Here is a 24,982-nt window from a genome sequence, read left to right as displayed (position 1 = left end):
GGTGAAATACTCTACTGCGATCAGGATATACCGGTTTCCTCGATGGGATCGCGGGAATGGCCCCTGTAGGTCGATCCCGACCAGCTGATTCGTGCGGCTGACGCGGAACGGCCTTAGGGGTACCTGGTATCGTGCCGGTTTCGGCCCGCACTGCTAACAGGCGCGGTAGCCCTGTACCCAGGCCGCCACGTCTTGTGCCAATTTGGGCCAGAGATACTGGCGACGCAGGGTCTCTCGAGTGCGTCGTTCCCCATCGTGGCCCCCGAGTGGGTGGTCATGCACCAGCCGTAGCAGCTGGGGTCGCACCTGGGCAGGAACACAGATGCACCCCGGCTGGCCGGCCTCGGTTAACTCCCGTACCACTCCGTTCTGCACACACAACCGGGCATACAAACCGCTCCAGGGTCCTGGTAGGGCGCTCTTTTCCTCCCGCAGTGCCGCCTCCACTGCCGCCAGATCCGGATCTCGCTGCTGGGTCTGTCTCAGCTGCTCGTCGTTTAGGCCCGGGAAGGCGCAGCCGACGTCCTCCTGGATCCGTCCGATCGGGTCCCGAGCCGCGGGTCCCGCGCTTGCCGGGCGGTCGACGGGATCCTCGGTGCCACCTGTGAGGGTCTCTGTGGCGCACACTGCACTCTCTCTCGCTGGGGGGGGGTCAGTGGCCGCGGCCTCTCGGGGGTCCTTTGCCTGCCGGCAGCGTCCCCCCGTGAAACACGGGCAGGCCTCCTCCGCCCTTGTCTCGGCGTACACCGTGGGTCGCCTCGACAAGGCGTCCGCGTTTGCATGCATCCGGCCAGCCCGATACTCGATTTGCAGGTTGTACTCCTGCAACTGCGCCAACCACCGGGCCATCTGCCCCCGCGGCTCCTTGAATGTAAGAAGGAACTGCAGAGCATAATGGTCAGTGCGTACGCGACATCTCCTGCCGTACAAATACGGCCGGAACTGTTTGCATGCGAAAATCACGGCGTACAACTCTTGGCGGGTCACGCAATAGTTCAGCTCGGCCCCACTCAAGGTCAGGCTGGCGTACGCGATGACTCGTTCCGTCCCATCCTGTACCTGTGACAATACCGCGCCCAGCCCGCTGCTGCAGGCGTCGGTGTCCAAAATAAAATCGGTGGTAAAATCGGGGAAAGCGCGGGTGGTGGGCGTGGGTGAGGTGATCTTTGAGAGTGGTGAAGGCCGTCTGGCAGGCCCCCGTCCACTGATAGGGGTGCTTAGGGGAGGTGAGTTGGGTGAGAGGGCGTGCAATCTCGCTGAATCCCTTTACAAATCGACGATAATAGGTGGCGAGCCCTAAAAATGATCGGATCTCCGTCAGATTCCTTGGCCGTGGCCACTCCACTACGGCGCGTACCTTCTCTGAATCGGTGTGCACGCCTGCCTCGCTGACGCGGTGCCCGAGGTACCCCACCTCGCGTTGTGCGATGTAACACTTACGTGGCTTGAGCTTGAGATGAGCCGCTCGCAGTCGCTGGAATACCTCCCGTAACCTGGACCAATGCTCAGACAAAGATCTACTGAACACTATCACATCGTCCAAGTAAATCAGGCACTGTTCCCATTGCAAGCCCCGCATCACCAACTCCATCAGCCGCTGGAACGTCGCGGGCGCATTGGTGAGTCCGAACGGGAGTACTCGAAACTCGAATAGCCCCATCGGGGTGGTGAATGCGGTTTTCGGCCGATCCTCCTCCGCCATCTCCACCTGCCAGTACCCGGACGCGAGATCGAGTGTGGAAAAATATCGCGCTCCGGCGAGGCTGTCGAAGGTGTCGTCGATGCGGGGTATGGGGAAGGCATCGGCGAGCGTGACTGCATTCAGTTTACGGTAATCGACGCAGAACCGGGTTGACCCATCCTTTTTCGTTACTAGTACCACTGGGGCTGACCAGGGGCTCGCCGAGGGCTGAATTATGCTATCGCGAAGCATGTCCCCAACTGCCTCTTTGATTTGGGCGCGTTCGGGTGCGCCCACTCGGTACGCAGGAAGTTTGATGGGTCGGGCTGCACCGGTGTCAATTTGGTGCTTAACAAGGTCGGTCCGACCCACGTCCGAGTCGTGTTCACTGAATACGTCGGCATACTCCCGCAGTAACACGCGCAGCCGATCGGCCTCTCCCTTAGGTAAATCCGCCCATGGTACATGTAACGCGTCGAGCAGGGGAATGACCTCGGCTTGGGGAGTCGGGCCGACTCGCCAGGCCAGGTCCTGGTCACCCTCAGGACGACCGGGGTCCTCAGCCCAGAGTGCGAACACCGAGTCGTTAGAGTGGCGTGCGTGCAGGGGCTGTACGGTGGCTATCGGGGTGCACCGTCGCAGTATCGCTGGGGTACTGTGGGGGTTAAACATCCGCATAAACAATCGGTCCCCATCTGCGTTTACCAACGTGGCGGATCCAACGACCCCATACCGTTTTGCCAACTCCGGGTGAGGAGTTAGCATTACCTCTCCTGATGGTCGGAGCGCGGGGTCGGTGGGGGATGTTGCCACCGGCACCAGCATCTCGGTGAGCGGCCCGATGGTGACTGCCGTCGCCAGGATAGCGGCCACAGGTGCGAAGCGGGGGCACATTGGTTCTCGTCCCAGGAACGGTATCCGCTCGCCGTTGCTCTCCATGGTGGCGCATCGCTGGCGGGGTTGCACGTTGAGTCCCAGCTGTTCTAAGAGGTCGGTACCTGCGATACGCTCGTGACACAACACACTCGACACGTAGAACTCCTGGGTGCACACCTGGCTGCCTATGCGGACCTCTAGGGTGGCTCTCCCCAGCAGCCCCATTCCGGCTCCGCTCGCCGTGTGCAGCGTGCGGTCCGGTGCCTGCAGGTGACGCACGTCGACCCTGATCGCGCTGCAGTGCGCTGCGCTCACGAGCGAGGCCACCGCCCCTGTGTCCAGCAGGATTCGGGTACGCACTCCGTTTACCTCCCCTTCCACCAGCGACGTGGCCCCCGTGATTCCCGCTACCAGCTCCCGCAGCCAGTCGCCAGGAGTCGCCGCGTTCCTTGGTGTCGTGGCTGGAATCTGTGTGGAGATCGCTCGCTCGCCATTATCATTACAGCTGGTTTGGGTCGGGTCTACGTCGATTTCATCCCCCGGTGGTCCCCTCTCTAGGGGGACCTTAATGTTTGACCTATGCATCTGCCTCGCACGGGCAGGCTGAGGGCAGTCCCTCCTGAGATGCCCTCGCCGGTCGCACACATAACATGCCCGGGGAGGGGGGGCGGCTCCGTAGCGGGTCCCCTGTCCGCTCCCTCTCCCTCCCCCAGTACGCAGTTGTCCCACATCAGACTCTAATTGGGCTACCCTCCCGGCCAGCCCCCCTACGGTCGAGCGTAGTTCCCCCATCTCAGACTGGAGGGTCTTCATATTTTTATTCGCTTCCTCGCGTACCTGGGTTACCCTCTCACCTACGTGGGTTACCCTCTCCCCTACTTGGGTTACCTTACCGTCCATTCGGTCTACTCGGCCAGCAATATCTCCCATGCCGGTCTGTAACCCAGCTACCCAACCCGGGGTTGTCTCGCGGGGTCTCTGGGCCTCTCTTGCCCGTCTCCCTATGGGGCTGGCGGGATCATCCTCATCCTCCTCCTCATCAAGGATCAGTCTCGCCACGGTGTACTCCTGTCCCGACCCTCGGAGCTGCGCGCGTTCGCTGGAGAGCTCCTCACACTCCAGCGCTTGCTCGACTAGGGTATCGAAAGGGAGGCCTGCGCTACTCTTTTTGAGCTGCCACCACGTGGTGCGAGCTAGGTACCTGAGTAGCTTGTCTGCAGCTAGCGCGTCAATGACCTCCTTCGAGAACTCTGGACGGGCGATCCGGGTTAGTGATCGCACGTCCTCAGCGTAGTCTCGGAAGTCCTCGCCAGTTTGGCGTCGGCGCGCCTCTAAGGCCGTCTTCGCCCGTATCGCGTTGCGCGTGCCGAAACGCAGGTCTAATCTACGCATTAGTTCTTCTAGTTGGGTTTGCGCGCTTTCGGGTAGTGCCTCTACAAAGTCGGCTGCCCGCCCATCTAAGTTAAACGTAAGATGTCGCAACGCCTGCGCGTCCGACCAGCCATTAAGCTCTTAAGCCCCTATGATATTACGGGAAAACGCTTTCCATGTAGGGGTCCCCTGGCCGGTGAACACATGCCTTACCTTTGCGTGGAGTAGCGCGCCACCTTCCCGTGAAGATGTGAGGGTTCGTCCCACTTCTGACACCAAATTGTTGGGGTCGCTGGCCCCCGAAGTCCCTCCATGCTCCGTGCGTATGGCAGGGGCCCCGCCGTGCGCCGACCCCTCGCTACTCTGCGAGTAGCTGCTGCCGTCGCTGGGCTCATCGCCCGACGGCTCCCCTCCCTGGTCCGTCCCTCCGCGAGCTCGTGTGAGAGGCATAGCCCGCCGCCCGCTCTCGTTCACCTGCAAACGCTGCGTTGTCTCTCCACGGCTCACGCGCTATTAAACGGGGGTCAGGGGTCGGAGGGCGAACGACGCTGCCCTCACACTGCGCGAGTCCCGGCGGCGACAGACGGAGCGGGGACCTGCGGGCGCACCGACCCCTTCCCCCACACTACGAGCGCACACACCTGCACACACGCGACACCCACTCGTGCGCCGCTCTACGCAGCGCTCACTCACGTGGCGAACCACTGTGTACACACGCGCACCCACACACGCCGCTCCGCGCACTCCAACTCAACTCACGTTATAATCGCGCACCTGTATCGCGCACGGGGTGGATGCACGCACACACACGCAGCTCACCACGCGACACACTGCTCAACAAGATCACGCGAGACCACGCTTCGCTATTAATGATTTATTGTCCGCTACCTGGAACTAGGTGTTAAATCCGTGAGTCGACGAGGCTGGCCTACGCTGATACCTTTATACCTATTCCCGATTTATCTACTATGATTCTAATTCACCTTCTTACTCACTGTTAGGTGCTCACGGCGGTCCGTTGATCTCCTGCTCGCAGCGTACCGCGGTGCGTCTCACGGACGTCCGGGTCGCTGGGCTGGAGCTAGTGGTGTCGCCTGGTGCTGGAGTCAAGAGAGTGATTTCCCCTTTGCGCTCCCTATTTATCCTCCCTACCTCAAAGGGAATGCGGCTCTGAACAATAGGCTCGCGACCCTCTGGCACGCGCACGGCGGTTCCGGGCGCTTTTGATATGCTACTTAATGCTCAACCTGCGCGGCGCAAATTCCAATCAATCCGCTTTTGATATGCTAATTAATGCTCAACCTGCGCGGCGCAAATTCCAATCAATCCCTTTCTCACGCAGGCCCCCCCATTATTGCAGTTCATGCGGCGGCGTCCGTCACAAAGGCTCGCCGTGGGAATCTGTGCACGGGCTCCCCGCGCGCCTCCCCTCTCCCGATCTATTCATAGCTTCAGCTCAATCATTTACCCTCCCCAGCAATTGTGCCTGCGCACTCAAGCGCAACTATCCCAACCTTCCGTGACTATGCGCAAGAGCCCCTGCAGTCCTGCTACTCATGCTGTCCCGTCCTTCCCCTGCTGGCCTCGTCGACGCGTGGGGGGGGGTGTGTGTGGGGGATGCGTTTCAACCGTGGTGGCCGAATGCCCTTCGCCGCGGCCACACCATATTAAGGCCGGTCGCAGCGCCGCGGTGCAACGTAGCGTCGGGGGAGGTCATCCAATTCCCTGATCGCCGGAAACCGTGAGAGTTAATCCCGATAAGGGTTTCTCGGATAAAAACCGGTCGATCAGGTGTCCTCCCCTTCCCGCTCTATGGGGGGGGGGGGATGCGTGCGGGTGTGTTCATGTGAGGTGAGGTGAGGGGGACGTGGGGTCGGCTCCGTCGCTTGGTGGTGGCGAGGCCGCAGATGGGGCGCCTGCTGAACGGCTTCGTGGTGGCGGCATCACATACCACCTCACATAACCTTAGCGTGGGGGGGGGGCAGTCACTTCAAAGAGCGCATTTGCAGGCGACAAAACGGCCAGTTATCGATGACTATACCATCAGCGAATGCTTTATTGAGCGTTGTAGACAAATGGTGCTGGACAAAGCGTAACCAGGGGAGCGTTGGAGGATTTTTATAAGTGTAGATGATTTGAAATAAAGTGGTGTGTCTATAATCGTCCTCTTTTTCACCTGGAAACATGAAAACCAGGATTCAAAACCAACTCGGGGCTAATGTGTGCAATTTTCTAAATAAATTTATTGCATGAGAGAGGGTGTTGAGCAGGGGCGGTTTCTTCATTAGGGCGATTGGGCGACGCACCACCAATGTCATTCAACCACAGAGTTTCGCGAGCCGGTACTGTGCCTCTGGATATAGTCCAATCAGCGTCATGTCACGTTCTGTGGAGTTCCGCCTCTTTTTGGGCGATTTCACTCCGGCTGAGAATCGCCCAGAGTGTTCCCATAGACTTACATTCAAAGATGTTTTTTTTCGAACGGCGGGCGCTGCAATGCATTCTCTATGGCTTCCGGGAGGGCTCGCACTAACGTGCTTACGTCATCATACGTAAGCACGTTTCATCCAACAATATTATTTGTCGCCACCTAGTGGAATCTTTAATAAAAGAAACTGAGTGGATTGTATTAATAATGAGTATAGAAACAAACAAGATGTATTGTAAGAGTCACTTTATTTTTCATTAATATTAAAGAAGTGAAGTTGCCTTTACATGCTTAAGCTGTTAATTTATCCATTGCATGGGTGGACCTTATCCTTATCAATCATCCAGACATTTGCCCCCCCTGAGAGATTTTGCAGGAGCCGCCACTGGTGTTGAGCTTCCTTTATTTATTTTCTGCTTACCCGGGATAAGGCCCCGAGAGAGGTTTAAACATATATGTTAGTTATGCGGAATGTGTTGATTGAAGTAATCTGTGAAGTTGATTTTGTGGCAGAGTGGAGATGCCTCCGCTTTTATCACCAGAACAAGCAAGAACCAGTCGAACGAGGATGAGAAGCAGCTCTATTGGCTTAAAACTTTCGTGACTGCAGGAATTAATATTATTTGGTTCATTCGGTAAAGTCACGTAGATATAAAAATAATAATAAAAATGTAAATAAAGTGAATACAAATGAAAATGATGGGTTTATGATTTTTGAAATATTTTTGACTACCCCTGATATGTATGGCAAGGTGATGGTTTTGATTTTATCCTCAGATGGCTCCTTCCTCACGGTTGGGGTGATGGCTTTGCGGATTGTGTAATCAATTCTGACAAGATCTAGGTACGATTTAACACAGTACATAAAATTCGTGATCTGATCCCATCTGTGAAGTTTAAGATTCCTGACATGCAATATCCCGGCGTCGACAAGCTAAGCTGTATCTGCAGCAGCAGTTACATTGAGGAAACTAAGCGACATGTCTCGGACCGAGTTCGCGAGCATAAGGCAGATTTGAAACACGGTAGGACCAGTACCTCGGCTGCTGCATTCACTGTGGACTGGTGTAACCAGGAGGTTCCTACCAGTAAACTTATATTGATACTCGGATATCGCGTTCATGTTATCTTATTTATTCCTTTTGTTTGGTTACATTATCCCCCCCATCCTATTCTTCTCTTTCCTTCCCCTCCCCTGAAAATATGCTACTCCCGATCGTCATCAATACGATGGTAGGGCGGTGAGCCCCAAGTGCGTCCAGCTGACGCCGAATTTTTGAGGTTGGTTTCGCCCCTAAATGTTACGCGTTCATCACCTGTGTTTCCCTCGCGGATGTTTGTATTTCGGGTTCTTGAATAAGAAAAAAGAACATTTTGGTACAGACGTTATGCCAATAATTACAACCAGCATCATCAGGTAAATTGCCGCAGTTGTGACAGCGTCCTCCAGTCTTGTGCTTTAAATAGGGGGTCATCAATGTTGCCCACAAGTGAGGCGTGGAGATTAATGGCTTAAACACAAGTTATGTTTACAATTTGTGCAATGTCACATCGCTCCAAGAGCAATTTTGGTTGTGAGGCCGCCCTACCCTCACCAAGACGAATCGGGAGAATCTTTTGAAATTGAGGTAAATGATGACTACGACAGAGCTGATGGCTATAGGCCGAGTGTGGCTTAGAAGCACATCGTTAACTAATTCCATGACAACCTGTATTTACCTGTATATACAGGTTGTGAAAGACCCCACGCAGAAAATCCGGAGGTTTGATCTTCCACGAAGCTCATGGTCCACCCTAAACCGCATCTATACAAACCGTGGCGAAACGTCTGTGTCCAGTTGTTAATTGTTGTGAGATCGCACTCCAACACACCGGCGTGCTGAAGCAGTAAGGGGCCATCCATTTCGTACGTACGCAAAAATCTGTCAAAACTTGACCCCTCCCTGTACGCACGCGTACTTTTTCCACCCCCCCCCCCCCACCTGCGTACGTACGTACGCTTGACGCACCCCCCCCCCCCCCCGAATCCTATAGAACGGCCGATATTTAATCCACGCAGATAGTCAATAGCCGGACTATCTAACTCATTTGAAGGCTAATGTAGACAAATTATTATCGAGGCTTCACCACCCCCCACCCGTTTCCTATGCGTACATTGTCAGTAGACCCCCCCCCCCATATGCAAACGTACACATTTGAGTTACCCTCCCACGTAATAAATGGATGGCCCCTAATGCATTTTTACGCACGCGATCGGACTTCATTATTAATTGCAATATTTAATTGAACCGCGAGGGGGAGACTCTTCACGCCCACACAACGTAGTACGACAGTCAACAGCCAACACAGATTGTGAGGACGAGCACTTTACTACAGAGGCTACGATCTTCATCAGCTAACCACTGAAAACAAAACCGACTTCTTTAAATTGCCAGCTATTCGGGCGCAAACGTAGTTATACAGATTCGACTGTGGTGGTTTTAATTCTAGATTTGAAGCTTTCGTGACTGCAAGGATTCATATTCTTAGGTTTTTTTCGGTAAAGTCACGTAGGTAAAACATCAAAATTAATAAAAATAAAATAATATAAAGATCACGACGTTTCGGAGGCAACACATGTCTCCGTCAAAAAACCTAAGAATGTGGTGGTTTTCTCAAGGCACATTGTAAGTTTCCCACCCCGTAAACAACGAACGTCGAGCCAACGTTGATAAAACGTTAAAAAATAGGCCAACGTTGGCCGAACGTTCCACGTTTGCTAGTAGGGAGCTATTCAGACTTGGCACACATGGAGAACACCCTGGGTCCACTCGAAGCACCATCAAATCTGCCCAATGGATTGCTCTACATCACAGGGTGGTTGAATCTCAGAGGTCGCAAACGGGTTTTGATTCCTTACCCGTACCCGTCGCACCAGGGTCGCATACGGGTACACGTACCCGGCCGTACCCGTACCCTACCCGTACCCGGCCGGGTACGGTTAGGGTACGGGTATCGGGTACCTGATTGCGACCTCTGGGATGAAGCCATGTGTCAGGCGTAGGTGGGTTGATTCTAGGAACTTGAATTGTGAGAAGAGACAAGACGTTGAGAAATGAGTGACAAACAGTTACTCACCAGTGACTCACGGTCTACCCGTACCCGGCCGCACCAGGGTCGCAAACGGGTACCCGTACCCGGCCGGGTACGGGTAGCCGGGTATCGGATAGGGTACGGGTATCGGGTACCCGGTTGCGACCTCTGTTGAATCTACAGCCGGCGTGCTGACCACGTGCCATATGACCCTGCGGACTACGCGAGGCTTGACCCTTCAAAGCGGCCAGCAAACGAGATCTACGGCACTGCATCTTCGTTGCACTAATCGGGTGCAAGAGGGGTTGGAGGGGGGGGATATTTTGGCCTGGCAAACACGGTTTAAATTTTTAGTTCTCTCTGGCAACCTGTCACCTTGCAGTAACAGAAGGGGCTGAGATGTGATGCTGTGTATAATCTAAACGACAATTTGTGAACTGATCGATGACTTCAATCTGATAGCTCGGCTCTACAAAACGGATCACACATCGACAACATACGATCCTGCGTGCGTGTTTCGATGCACATATCCTACATAAAAAACTAATATAATCAGTTAGATTAATCGATGCGTCATTACACTCCTACTAAACGCGAACTAGGTTACTGACTAAAATGAAACCATCACACTGTCGGGTATTCCGCCGTAACAAGTTGTGTTTACCCAGCGATAACGTGGGATGCTCCATGAGAGGGGGAGATTGAATTCTCCCTGGTGCTGAATGGAATGCAGCGGTCTGCTGCACATCAGGCTGGGCTGTAGTACAATCTACGTGGCTTTACCGAAAGACCCAAAGAATAACTTTAAACAGGTCTCTGAAAAAAGTCAATGCCGAGTGTCCAGTCGTCCTCATGCTGTGTCGCCTGCCTGCACGTGTTCGTGTTGATGTCAACGGAAGAAAATCATCTTGCCAGGACGACGCGTGTGGTGGACTTCCATTCACTTTCATGACATTTACAGGTCTACACTTTTGGCGACATGACGACAAAATTGCTCCGTTGAAATTGCAGTGTGCATTGTGTGCGTACGTGTGTGTGTAAAATCAACAGTTATCTTTCTGCACATTGCCGCCTTTTACTGTATGTAACAATTGCCAATCATTCCACCAAAATTGTTCGGAAATAATGTTTCAAAACCCTTGATGCGGAAACCTCCCCTGGTGATTGGTACCCGTATTGAGATGACAAATTGGAAAGTTTGTGCAATTTCAATAGCGAAAAGCATTCTTCCGTGTCATTTGTTGACATTGTTTTTTTGTATCCGTCTACGGTAGCTCAGCTGTGTTAAATCTGTTAATTTTTTTAAGTTGCTCGTTCAAATATGTATTGAGGAAGTAATTGCTGAGAATAGATTTTTTTCCCATTCCCCCCCCCCCCTTTTTCTGGCAACAAAAAACACCTTTTACGAGGAATCATGTCTGCATTAACCACAATACTTGTGGTCAAAATGCAAACACAAAACATACTCTGATAATATATGCATTGTCTTTGAAACTGATTGGTCCACACCAGACAGCTTTCTTTTGAGCCTCGTCTCAAACGGTATTAGACCAGAGGATACGGGCTCATTTCCCATTGTACTCGTTTGCATTAGCATGCCAATCCTTGGATCATCTGTTGTGCGGCGACGTAACTCCTTTACATCTCTGACCCCGCCTACTTACCTGTGGGTGACACCCACCTCAAACCTATATATATAACCTCTTGTTGCAACAGCCCTTTCTTGTTCAGCAGTTCTACTGCTGTATCTTTCTACCTGATGACGATTGCTTGTGTTGCGATCGAAACCTCGTGATTTATTTTTTGTTTTTTCTACCTACGTGACTTTACCGAAAGAACCAAAGAGAATGCATATATTATCAGAATATATATATTTTTTGTATTCTGACCACAAGCATTGTGTTAACCACCTTTTACAAGGAATCATGCAGACATGTTTCCTTGTAAAAGGTGTTTTTTGTTGCCAGAAAAAAGTGGGAATAACCTATTCTCATATTTTGATACTGGCAAAGGAGGCCCATGATGTCGAAGTAATAACTGTTGGAAACGCAACAGTGCTTTTCTTTTAGGTAGAATGGCCCTGTCCCAAGAACACCATTCTCTCCAGTGGCTCTGAGCCATGAACGAAAGATGAGCGATCCTATGATCAGGGGAGACGCTGACGTTTTTCTTTACTTTGGAAACATACATGGTGGGTTTAAATTTCAGTTTCCCATCGTGAATAAGTGTAGTTTCGTCCACTGCCAATAGGAGACAGTGCTGATTCGTAGATACTGCATTCAATGGCATGGACGTGAACCGTCAATAAATACTCGCTGACGATGTTATACACTTTAATACACACGCGGATTCGGTGTCAATGATATACTTACGATGGGACTTTAACCAGGTGAGACTCAAGAAGCAGAGTTTGCCTTTGTATTCCCATTCTATGAATACAGTAAACACATTCCTGCGGAGGGAGCTGGTAGGAACGTTGGGTTGCTCAGTCAATGGCCAGGGTCAACGGCGGCGTGGTGTATTCCGCAAATTAGCCCGACTGTGAGGGCGGGCACAAGCCGACGTGAGTAGGTTAAACGTTGAGTTTTATAAGGGCACCACGGGATGACCAGCCCCTCTCCACCCTCCCCACCCAGCCCCTCCCCAACCTCCCCTCTCCACCCAGCCCCACCCTCCCCACCCCACCCTCCTCTCCACACCCAGCCCCACCCTCTCCACCCAGCCCCTCCCTGCACGACGGACGGACACAATAATCCCCTGTGGGCTGGTGTAACCAGGAGGTTCCTACCAGTATAAATGTTCATCATGGTTATACTCGCGATAGACGCGGCATGACATCCTTGCGGGCAGGGGACAGCCGATTTGAACACGGTAGACAACGAGTACCGAGGCATACACAGACCAGGTTCGTGAGCTCCCAATGATCCAGACCTCACCTGGTCAGTGAAAGAGGGGGGGGGGCGGGCGTTGTTTGCTCCGTGATAGTTACGTGAATCGAGAGGATGTGCGTGAGAGTTGACAGGTCCGCATGATTCCTTTCCCACAACTTTAACTTCGTCTGTCATGGACTCTCTTATCGTGTGACACTCACTGACAGCGCGGCTTGCATTCGTCAGCGTCATTATCCCATGTGAAATGCTCGGCTTCAGCACGTGTGCTGGGAGCACGACCGATATTTTCCATGCTTTTTAAATCAGTTTACGCGCTGATCCGTCGCAATTGTCTGCATGTCTTGGGACACTTTCTCGGCAGTAGGTCTGTGACGACACTACCCCCATGCACGCAATCGTGTGCTTTGCCCACTCTTGTTGAATGCTTTCAGGCGCAGTTGAAATATTTACCAGCGGTTCGATGGAAGGACAATGTATTAAACCAAAAATGTATTCCATGGGTAGTAACAATCATTATGTTCCAGGTGCCCAAGCCTTAAGTGTGCAAGTCATGTATTGATGTCTATACAAGTGACATTCTGCACACTTTAAGACATTCAGTGAATTTAATTGACGGTAAAAATCTGATGCAGCCTTGCTGCCTTTTAACGTGCATGCTTCTGTAGGGGTCTTACGGAGGGAATATGTGTCGAGCTGATAGGTATGGGATCCAACGGGAAACTAGCACAGTGGGCGGGGCTACGTCAGTGCACGGGCAGGTGCCCTCTACGACGTCCGCGCTTCGGACGTTACGATCCCCCGGGGCCCCACCCCTCAGGGAGGGGGATGTATAAAAGGGAAATGTATCGGGGGGCTGGGGAGAGTTTGGTTAGCTAAGAAGAGGAGACGGAAGACGTCCCAGATAGAGCCCTGGTCTCCCCCTGCTACGCCGTCCTTGTCAGGACCGCGCAGGCTCGAGTCAGTGGCGTGGTGCCAGAGCCAGAGCCAGGGTTGGTCTGGACTCTGAGTACCGGGCCCGACTGACCAGTGTCGGGCCAAGATAGCCTCCCCTAGTCCACGAGAGGAGGACTCTGAGGCAGGCTAGGGTTAGCCTAGAGGTGTGTCCTCAGATAGACGGGTGAGGGGGCCGATACCCCCTCAGTGTGTATGTCACAACGTGTGGTGTTAAATAAACAAGTGTGCCTCCAACTCCGGTGTGAACGAGTCATAAGAGTATTACACTTCTGTACCAGAGAACCGGAATTCTTCCACTCTAAACCAACATTAACACGGGTGCGGTGCACGTGAGATGCTGCCGTGGTGTGATGGTTCGCGCTGTCCACCCAGCAATATCACATGGGTAAATGACAGTTGAACGGCAGGTTGCATTTGCTGGGATAAAGTGGAGGTATGCTCTCACCTCTTGCCAGAGGTGGGACAAAGTCATTGTTATGCAAGTCCAAGTCGAGTCGCAAGTCATCAAATTCATGACTCGAGTCTGACTCGAGTCCAAGTCACATGACTCGAGTCCACATCTCATAGGTGGGACAAAGTCATTGTTATGCAAGTCCAAGTCGAGTCGCAAGTCATCAAATTCATGACTCGAGTCTGACTCGAGTCCAAGTCACATGACTCGAGTCCACACCTCTGCCTCTTGCAAAACAAATCTGGCCGGCGGGAGCGTGTCGTGGTTGGAGTGTTCCTGTTCGTTTTGCTTGTGGAGGAAACCGCAGAACACGGTGAAAACCCTGCCACGCCACGAGGGAATAACACTCCAACGTCCGCACAGACGGGCTCACGAATCTACATTCTGGCACTGCCATCTCCTGGTCACTTTGGAGAATTTTACAAATCTGCACGTGGGTCATCCATTGGAGGCCTGCTTAATTAGGCGTGCCTCCAATGAATAATGAGAGTTGTACATTTGTATCCAGCGGGGGGGGGTGAATATATTGAGACGAGGCAATTCATAGACAGGTGATTGATGAGCATTGGTGGATGGTGGCAATTCATGAATAATGCGATATCTGCTTTAAGAAAGGGTCGCGTGCTACCCCGCCTCCCTCACCGCCTCCACCACATCTCCCCCCACCCCCTCCATGTGTCGTGTATCCGAGCCGATCATGCGGCAGTGCCCGGGGGAACGGCCCCTCCGCCGATCACTCTGGGAGTCCCCAGAATCGCTGCCATCCTCCAGCTGCAGCAGCAGCAGCAGGCGCATCCTCGTCTGCGCACGCCCTGCATCCTGCCCAGCGTTCCGCCCTCCATCCCTTCGGCATCCCCTCCTCGGCATGGCGCTGTCACTGGGGTTCGGCCGCGCCCTGCTGCGCAGGAAGGCGGACGCGAGGGATGTGCTCATCGAGCGCAGGAACCTGGTGACCGTATGCCGGTGCGTGCGGACTCCATCCAGTACAGGGGGGGGAGGGGGTCTCATCCATGCGCCCGTGTGATTTTGGATTTTTTTTTATATTCACACCGCACATAAGCGTCCGGTGTTGTGGCGAACGCAGCGGAGGCTTGTACGTCTTCGGCGAAGATGGCTCGTGCGCGCTCGTGCGCGCGTGTTCTTTGCATTGTACCTGCCTTGCGTGGCTTGCGCTGAGCGTCTTGTGTGGTTGGCGTGTGTTATGAATGTTGTGTGTGTGTGTGTTACATTTATGTTCTGTATGCCTGGGTCGTCGTCCGATGTGTGTGTGTGCGTGATGCAAGGGGTGTCCTGTGTCTGTCTTTGTGCAATGTTAGTCCCGCGCATCTTACGCGGATAGTCTGTCTGTCTTATATGGAGCGACCCGTGTGCATGTGTGCGTGTGTCGCTTGGGTTTCCTGTGCGCCTTATACACTCTGGATGCGCGTGTCTCGCACGGAGACTTCTTGCGCGTCTTGCTGGGATGTTGTCTTGCAGGAATAGTTCCGTGTCTTGAATGGACATCGCTTGTGTTGTGCATGTATGCCCCCCCTCCCCCCTCCCCGTGTGCGTTGAATACTCGTGACAATATCTCGAGCTATCATTGATGCCGCCCTCGTGCGTGGTCTCGCGTGGAGTTTGTCCAGCGCATCTCACCCATGCACGTGTCTGCTGCGAGTGAAGTGCACGACCGACGACCGTGTATCCAAGTCTCTGGTGTCCGTGCTTTTCGCTATGATTTGTCCCTATGTATGTTGGACTTTTTTCGCACCGTCCGTAGCCAACCGTGCTCATCGGAGGTCCTAATACTGTATAGTTGGGGGTCATTGGGTACTGCGTTATATTCTTCACAAGCCTCTCTTCGCACATGTCAAAGGTGCAGTATTTGCATGGCCAGTGATGTTTGACTTGGCAGCCGCATGCATGGGGATGAAATTAATTAAATGACATGACCTCTGCACATTTAATAAATTAACCTGTTATTTAAAACATTCACTCGCACGTGTGTGCGATATTCATTAACAAATTATCGATTTTTTTCAAGGCGAATATGATCAAATATTACTGGTTTTAATATGTTGTTTAGGTCTTCGGATTTGTTATTGGGACAGTAGCAATGCGTGTGCAATTGGCACACGCATTGCTACTGTCCAAATAACAATTGGCACACACATTGCAGTGTTTTAGTTGTGCACATCAAAGGCTGATTGCAATCAACGATGCCGGGCTCCTTTCAGTGAATGCTGTTGTGAAGCACGGCTCCTCTATCCACGCTTGCAGCTACGTGCTACTTTTTGCATCCAATTTGCTTGATCGTCGGTGGAACCTTTGGGAAAAAACCGAGTCTCCCGTGGTGCCATGCTAAACATAATAGATATGCGCTACAGGAGAAGAAGAAGATGCATGCGGTGACATAACATGGTTGGTTGGCATGCCCCCTCGTGCAAGGCATTAATGGAGGGGGGTTCTCTTTCCATAGCTGGCACGTTGGCCCATCTAGCCTGTGGGCCATGGTGCAGCTTTCACTAACCTGCACCACCTGCATCGTTCAAAGCTACGCCACTGGGTAAATGCATGGGTTTTCGAGCTCGCTACGTGCGGTGGTGTAGGCTGGACCTGACAGCAGCTTGCAGACGTGTTGAGTCTTGAGCGCACCGTTACTTGTGTAGAGAAGCTCCCACGGATGTACTCGGAGACGAAGGTATGTTAAGGGCTTTCGCCAGGGTTTATTAAAGCTTATCAATAATACACAGGGTACACACAACTCCCAGGGGCTAGGGGTCCTACTCTGAGTCCGGGTCCCTGCCGGCTAGCTCCGGTCTCTCTCTCTCGTGTCGGATCGTGGACTCTGCCGACTCCACCGACCGGAGAGAGAAGCACCTCTACGGCTACCACCGGCTTCTCCCCAGACTCCCTATTCGATCCCTCTCTCTACCCCTGGTTCCCTCTTCACCCTTCTTACTCTACCCGTTCCCACAGTGACCCCGCTTAGGTCACGGGGTATCCCTTAGTACCCTAGGAGACGTGACTTCATCGCACTGAACGGCACACCTGACGTCACGTCCCCATTTTACTCCTCTACATTTGTGTAGTGTAGCGCTCCATGCGTCTCCGGGATGTGTTCGTTCCGAACAACTCCCGTTACACTGAGACGGAGGAGAATAAACAGCTATACGGACATCACATTTTCTGTTAAGAAAATTGCGTGGGCACAGGAAGGACACGTCTCTAGAAGGAGTGCTGGCCTGTGGTGGAGACGAACATTGGAGTGGCAGCTCATGGGAGGAACGGGCCAGAGGACGCCACCACAGAGTGATGACATCAACTTGTGTTCGGTTGCTCGGCTGCTTCTTACGTCATCGCAGAGCCGTGAGGGATGGAGAAGGCCTTTGTCCAGCAGGAGATTAAGCATGGCTAATGTGAACTCCCAAGGGTGCAATTGTACACGTGCACTTATTGAGTGAATCTGTATGCTTGCACGCAAGTCTGAAAGTGGAGATGCGGCTTGAGTGCTTTATGAATCGCTGCCACGTTACCGTGCGGCTCTGTGCAGGTGCTCGCCGTGTGTACATCACCAGGGGAGCCTGCAACTAGTCAGAACAGGTCCTTTGTGCTGTGGTGTAGCTATCGAGTGTGCAGGTGGTCAGATTGCTCTTGGACCCGTGAGCAAGACGAGCCCAGCCGCTGGGCTGCAAATAGGGGGTGGGAATATTGTTATTTGCGCAAGGGCACATGCCAAGCATCGCCACACGACTCTTAATGTACATGCCGCTCTGAGTACAATCAAAACTCATGATACGCTGTGAATGATTATGGATGGTGAAATAACACGGACAAATATCCATCTTTCCGCATAACAAATCCATTTTTTATTCCATTAGGCTGTGCAATTTCTGAACGAGAGCTATCCGGCAGAATTTGTTTAAGCAAGCAAATTCGGTACCAATTTAAACCACCTAGATCCCATGAGATTCAGAGGATGAAAAATGGTTCAGATTTTTCCTGAGAAAGCAAATGCTGCTGGATCGTATTTCTGGAAGGTCCACTGCCTAATAAAGTAAAACAAACTACATTTTGTCAGGAGAGATACAGGGTGACCCAAAAAAAACGGGCCCCGTGTACACTTTATGTGATATCTCCTTTATTTATTCACCGATTGCCCTTATTTTACAGGACATGGCAGAATCAACGACCGTGAGTACACCAAGACCCCAGTGGGAGCTGGGACAAAGAATACACTGTGTTAAATTTTACTACAAGACAGGCTCGTTTAAGAAAACCCAGGACAGTTTCATGCGTCAGTTCGAATGTGAAAAGGCTCCATCCAAAAGCAGAATTCAGAACTGGGTGGCCCACTTCGAGAAGTATGGGACCGTGGAGAACCTCAACGCTGCCAGTGAGAACCGTCCAAGCCACTCGGGACGTCCCAAGAAGCGAACAGCCGAGCTGGTCGAAAGTGTGAGAGAGTCTCTCCAGCAGAGTCCGAAACGCTCTGTGCGTAAGCGAAGTCAGTCCCTCGGTATGTCCCGTGAGACTTGCAGGAGAGTGCTGGTGAACGATATCAGGGCTTACCCATACAAAATACAGACGCTGCAGACCCTTACAGCCTCAGACAAGAAGCAGAGGAGCGCTATGGCAGTCAAGATGCTCGAGAAGATCGAGGAGACACCAAGTTTCCTTAACCTCCTTTGGACCTCAGATGAAGCCCACTTCCATCTTGACGGAAAGGCGAACTCCAAGACAAATGTCTTCTGGGGGTCCTCCAGACCCAATGAAGTAGCCACCAAGCCCTTGCACTCTCCTAAGTGCACGGTGTGGGCTGCAATCTCGGCCAGAGGCATCATCGGACCAATCTTCATCGAAGAATCTGGCACAGCAGTGACAGTCACCAAGGAGCGGTATGTGGAGGTCCTCAAAACCTTCAAGAGTGAGCTCCAGACCCTCTACCCGTCGCTCATGAGCAAGTTCTGGTTCCAGCAAGACGGAGCAAGTTCTCACACCTCAAACCTGTCCCGAGATTGGCTGAAAGAGAACTTCGGAGGCCGAGTGATCAGTCTCAAGACTGATTTTGAGTGGGCACCCCATAGCCCGGACCTAAGCCCCCCAGATGTTTTTCTTTGGGGCTATTTTAAGGACAGAGTCTACGCAGGGAAACCCAGAACCATCACGGAACTCAAGGAAACCATCAGGGAGGAGATGAGAGCCATTACCAATTCAGTCTGTAAGAACGTCATGGACAACTTCGTGCTGCGCCTCAAGAAATGCACGGAGCTAAATGGAGGCCATCTAGAGCACATGCTGTAGAACGGAGAAAAAAAGGCCAAAGACCCTAGTGTTTTGATTTGATGTTTTGAATATAATAAACTAGTTATGACCAAAGTTTCATTTCATTCGGACAAAACACTAGGAAACGGGGCCTAATTAGAGTTGGGGCCCGTTTTTTTTTGGGTCACCCTGTATGATCTCTGCAATATCAACGAGCTCTTGATTTTAAACCACATTACGAAAGGGGTTATAATCATGTACTGCTGTCACCTTTGTCTATGAAATCTGATAAAAGTTGCAACAATATTGCCGGTTTATCTCAAATTAGGTCATTTTAATTAATAATTTATACTTTAATTATGTCAATCTAGATGCGAACATTAACACAAGATCAATTGGACTGCAATAAAATATGATATTTATATGCTCTTAATACTACCGAAAAAAAGTATTCTCAATTGTTTCTAATTATGATGTTGACTTCATGCCAAGATAGTATTCATTCCAAACTCGAGCAGTCATCACCCTATGCATTAGGAAATGGCCAAATGAAAGCGATATTACAGAACTACATCTGAGACCCCTTCAAGTGACCTTCTTAGCCACACAGAAGGGGGCCCAGCATTTTTCCCATCTGCCCTGCTACAGGGAATGTCTGTCAAAATGGCAGTCAAACTGAAATATTTTTTTCCCGTTAATTCTCAGCTGGAAACTAGGCCAATTCAGTGAAACAAAATATTAGTTTTTTGTTTGCAGTCATTTGTGACCCGGCTGAGGCTGTAAACTCACTATACTTGGCAAACAAATGTCATCACGGGTGGCCGAAGCTTGAATTCAAATCTCGGTGGTGCAGCCTCGGTACTCTGACCCGTCAGCGACTCGGTCACATCAGCTTAATGAGATCATTGAATAATGTTGTAGATTGTGACTTGTTCAGTGCAGTAAAATGTGTAATGAGGCTTTAAACTGGGACCTCTACAACAGCTTTTGCTCAACAATAGCAATCGTACCAATTTTTTAAGACGGATCACCTCGGAAGGAGAGGCTTGGGGAGGGCTTGCTATGAGCTGATGGTAACATCTGGTCGGTCTGACTTTCTGTAATCGGTCTAACTTTTTTCGCACAGTTGGCAGAGTGGGGGTGTCCTGTTTTTTTAAAGGAGTTATAGCTCGCGTGTAAAAAAAAGATAGATACATTTCTAACAGAGATTGCACTTTCATCCCCATGTACCTACATTTCACAGTAAAGCCACGCAAATGAACACTTTGCATGGCTTGATCGTAGCAGATTTCACCAATATCCCTTGCAAAATTGACTCTTCCCCCAACTCATTGTCGTTCAGAGGCTGCACAGAGCCTGCATGTGAATACAGAGGGGGGGGGGGGGGCAAAACATCACTGCTTAAGTGAAATCAACCGGTAAGCAGTTACTTTAACATGCAAGCATAAAATCCGTGGTTGATAAGTGAATGTGCGTCCTATGCTCAGGAGGTTATAATTCCAAGCATTTTCCCATCGGATCAAGTAGCTAAAGTCTTTTTTTGACAGTTGTGGTAATGGGCGTTTAATGGGTGAGGGTGGTAAATACGGAACAAAAGACATTCAACATCGTATACGGCTGAATGTGCATTGCCTATTACCATTTGCACTTACAATATTATACTCATTACCAGGATATACTCTTACCGAATGAAGGATTACTTATAGGTCCCAGTGCTGGTTTTGCAGATTTGTAAAAATCTTAAATGCAGTATAATTTAAAAAAAAGTATATACAGGATCAAGATTGAAAGGCAGCAGTGGTACAGTATAGGAATTAAATCTTAATTGAACACATTGTAATTGGCAGGAAATTAAAAATACGCACTTGCTTTACAGCCATTTGACAATACTCAATGCCGTGTGATATAGCCAGATGGAGTCCTTGACTCTAAAATACAGTACACGAATGGTGTTTGGGGACCAAAAGTGGTTTGTGCTCTGCACTATGAACCCAGCTGCCTCAGTTCGCTATCATGGCTAACATTCGTGGCAAACGATATATGAACTAGTCTCAGGACCTCTCCTTCACCAAACCACACTGCTCGGTGAAGTATGCTGAAACAACTCCCTCTTGACCAGTGTGATGTGACCTTCATCCAGCAGTTGATTCGGAGGGCTGAACGTTAAAAAATATATGCAATGGAGAGGTGGTTACGTTTTTTCAGGGGGTTTATTGATGCTCAAATACAAAACCGGTAAGAGACTGTCTTCTTGGTTCTTTCGGTAAAGTCACGTAGAAGGGAAATAATAAAAATAAACATAATAAAATAATTCTCACGACGTTTCGGCCACAACGCAAGCAGCCGTCCTCAGGTGAAGACCAGGTTTGTCGGGGAGACAGCGTCTGAATGAAACACCACCACGCTTGGAGCATCAATAAACCCAGCTCAAATAATACGCTCCAAGCGTGGTGGTGTTTCATTCAGACGCTGTCTCCCCGACAGACCTGCTCTTCACCTGAGGACGGCTGCTTGCGTTGTGGCCGAAACGTCGTGAGAATTATTTTATTATGTTTTATTTTTATTATTTTATTATTTCCCTTCTACGTGACTTTACCGAAAGAACCAAGAAGATGAATCCCTGCAGTCACGAAAGCTTTAAATCGGTAAGAGAATGGTTATTCTGTCTCCTTGCATGGTACATGGGTTGTGGTTTTGGACTTTAGAAACGCCCATGCCCAAATCGTCTCGAATGATCCCCCCCAAGTTATTCAAGTCTTGGAAGTCACGCAGTCCGGGTGGCGCTTGGATTGGTGATCACCACGCGCAGCAGTTTGTTTTAGGCTGCTGTATTATGTGGTGAGCAGCAGTGGGCAGTGCAGCCAAACACATTGTTGTGCTGCACTTCTATGCACCCAGGTCTACACCCCCCCCACCGTAATCAATGCGCATTGACCAGCGTGGTGAAGTATTATCAAATAATTCCCATGACCTACATGGCATGAAAAGCCCCTTATCCAGCAGTGGATTGATAAACGGCTATACATGGCGATATATTCCAGAAACATTGAAAACGTAATACTTGGAAGCCAGCTGCATTGCTCTAACCACCGCCTCTGTCTATAAATAAAGTTTGGCTCCGGTGATAAAGTCTATAGTGGCTAAACTTTGTTTTGTAAATTGAAACAATTACACTTCTTAACGTTTTGCTTGGCAATTTTAGCTGCTGGTAGTTTTTTGGCGCAGTCGCACCACTCGTGAGATATCTTTCCCCTTGGGGACTGACTGCGAATGTCACACTGCACTTGTTTGTCACGTGCACTATTATTAGCATGGACACAGTCATGAGGTTTGAACTATGAAACGTTATAATACGAATGTTCTGCATTCGATGTCGACGTTAACTGGCTCTAAGCGTGAAGAGCACTGACCAACTTCACGCCCAAGCCTTTGGCCAAATAAGTGATCCGTATCACTGGTGATGGAAGCTAATTAGTGGTATTACTATACAATTTTTTTTATATAAATTTTGTTCTCCCAATAATTCGATTTGGCACCATATAATATGAAGTGTCTGTGCAGAAATGCCAGAGTGCATAAACCCATGTGTGTGTGCCAACATCCCGTGGGAGGAATTCACGGAACTACTTCTGAGGTCTCTTCAAGCGATTCCCTTTTATTCATACACTAGAGGTACACTTGAACACACAACTACACATACATATTCGTGGCGTGGCAATCGACAATATTAATTTTTTCTAAATTCTCAGCAGAAATTTAGCCGAATTACGTTTTAAAAAAATTACCCAAATTAAATGTCACGGATTTTTTTGGTGCACTCATTGGTGACTGGGCTGAGAGCGTCACCTCGCGAAACTATAAATCCCAATTTAATCATGGGTTCTAGATTTGAAGTTTTCGTGACTGCAATAATTTATATTCTTAGGTTTTTTCGGTAAAGTCACGTAGGTAAACAATTTAAATTAATAAAAGTTAAATAAAAAATTAAATAAAAATCACGTTTCGGAGGCAACACAAGCTTCCGTCTTCAGGTGGAACCGTCACAGCACGATAGCTGTATCACTTGATAGCTGTATCACTTGATACAGCTATCGTGCTGTGACGGTCCCACCTGAAGACGGAAGCTTGTGTTGCCTCCGAAACGTCGTGATTTTTATTTTATTTTTATTTAACTTTTATTAATTGTAATTTTTTACCTACGTGACTTTACCGAAAACGCCTAAGAATATTAATCATGGGTGTTTGCCCAGATTCAGAAGTCACTTCTTTGTGCTCTCACTCCAAAGCCAAACTCTTGCTGTAGTCTACATCGAACAGCCTCAGCTTTCTCAGACCAACTCTTGTTTGCGAGGCAATGTCTGGCACATGGATCACACATTTCCCAGGATGTAATTTGATACTGTTGCAGAATAATGTTTACGTTGTGCTCAATTTAAATAACCTATCTGAGCACTTTCCCTTTAAGTGCTTTGTATGATGGCGATACGCCTCCATTAGATTAACTTTGATGTGAAATTCGCCACATCAACCAGCATTAAGTTTTATTAAATTTTAATGAAGCCAGCTGCTCATTGGTATTTCCCGTACATTTTAATTTGGGAGGAAATTTTTACTTTACACACCATTTTTTTTGCTGATTATTTGGTGATACTGCATTATTCGTGGTGCATAAGCACACTTTTTTAAAATCTCAATACGTCAACAACTCTGGCCTTAAAAATAAGACTGGTTCAGGCAACGGTCCTCAATAGCATATTTACGTGCTATAAAAAAGGCCCATTTTTAACAGATTATTTTGCAAAAGTTTTAGTATGGTATACTCTTATTCTATATTCAACGTTGGAGTTTTGTAGCAAAATTCAGGAGTGATGTTTACAAAAATAACTATTTTGAGTCAACATTAGATTTTTAAAATATCAACGCTAAGATAGTAACTGAGAGGAAATATACAAATGTTAATTGCATAAAACTGGAGCTTCTGATTTCTGTTTTGGAATTTAGCGTCAGAACTTCACATTTATTTAAATTTTGTAAAAAAAACTCTAATTACTCTCTGACTGCGCGAGTATTATTGCATTATGAAAGCGCTCATCAGGAGCATATCACAGCTTGCGTCGTTATATACAAACCGGGGATGATTATTGGCATAAACAGTACAGATTCACATTGGACTGTACAGGCAGCCCCATCAGGTGACACTTAGCGCACAGCCGATACAGTAAGTAATTATTATAAGGCGAGTTTTTTTAAACTTCGCTGGAGTGTTCCGTACGGATGTCTGCACTGCCTCTCTGCCGGCATCACCACAGTCAGTTTGCACTGCTATAATCATAGCAGGTACCACCACCGTCAGTTTGCACTGCTATAATCATAGCAGGTACTACCACAGTCAGTTTACACTGCTATAATCATAGCAGGTACCACCACAGTCAGTTTGCACTGCTATAATCATAGCAGGTACCACCACAGTCAGTATGCACTGCTATAATCATAGCAGGTACCACCACAGTCAGTTTGCACTGCTGTTAGATTTTTCAGAGTAGGTTTGAAATATAAATTTGACCCGGGCAACACCGGGTACTTCCCGCTAGTTGTTTAAAATTTCGAGTTTTGATACGAGTGCCTTCTTAGAATCACCGGTTCTCTATGCACATGCAATTGTGCGTGCAAAGATGCACACTGAATTGAGTGCAATGTGAACACATCTCTCGTGTCCTCGGCCCACAAAGTGCACAATATTTGTCCGAAAATTGGTGCGTGCTTAAACGGCGTGCATAACCGCACACTGAGTGCCATGCGCACAGAACATGTGCAGTGCGTGACGGCACTGTCACATTCTGCTGGCGTGTCAGCACAGGATAACTTATTTTATCCACTGCCACATTACCCACAACTCTAATTATTTTTGCGGTATCTGTAGGGTCTGCGTAAACTCATATTATCCGCGAGACTGATTTTTTTTTACATAACAGTAATATTGCAGATAATCCCACGGATAATAGGAGCCACGATAT

At 49.8% G+C, this 24,982-nt stretch overlaps 1 protein-coding gene across 3 annotated transcripts in view; it reads left to right on the top strand.

Moving 5' to 3' along the window:
• Positions 1-14,429: 14,429 nt before the first annotated feature.
• LOC144933777 (RUN domain-containing protein 3B-like) overlaps positions 14,430-24,982 on the top strand; it is a 92,062-nt gene continuing 81,509 nt past the window's right edge. For 2 of the 3 annotated variants that reach the window (XM_078858885.1, XM_078858895.1), the window contains exon 1: positions 14,509-14,687. In XM_078858885.1, the coding sequence (XP_078715011.1) occupies positions 14,590-14,687 (98 nt within the window). In that variant the 5' untranslated portion in view covers positions 14,509-14,589. Of the gene's footprint in view, positions 14,688-24,982 lie in introns of all 3 variants that reach the window. The other variant, XM_078858904.1, reaches the window with a different exon arrangement.

The sequence above is a fragment of the Lampetra fluviatilis genome, chromosome 1 (genome assembly GCF_964198595.1).
Source record: "Lampetra fluviatilis chromosome 1, kcLamFluv1.1, whole genome shotgun sequence".
NCBI lineage: Eukaryota > Metazoa > Chordata > Hyperoartia > Petromyzontiformes > Petromyzontidae > Lampetra > Lampetra fluviatilis.
This window is presented reverse-complemented; position numbering and strand designations above follow the sequence as displayed.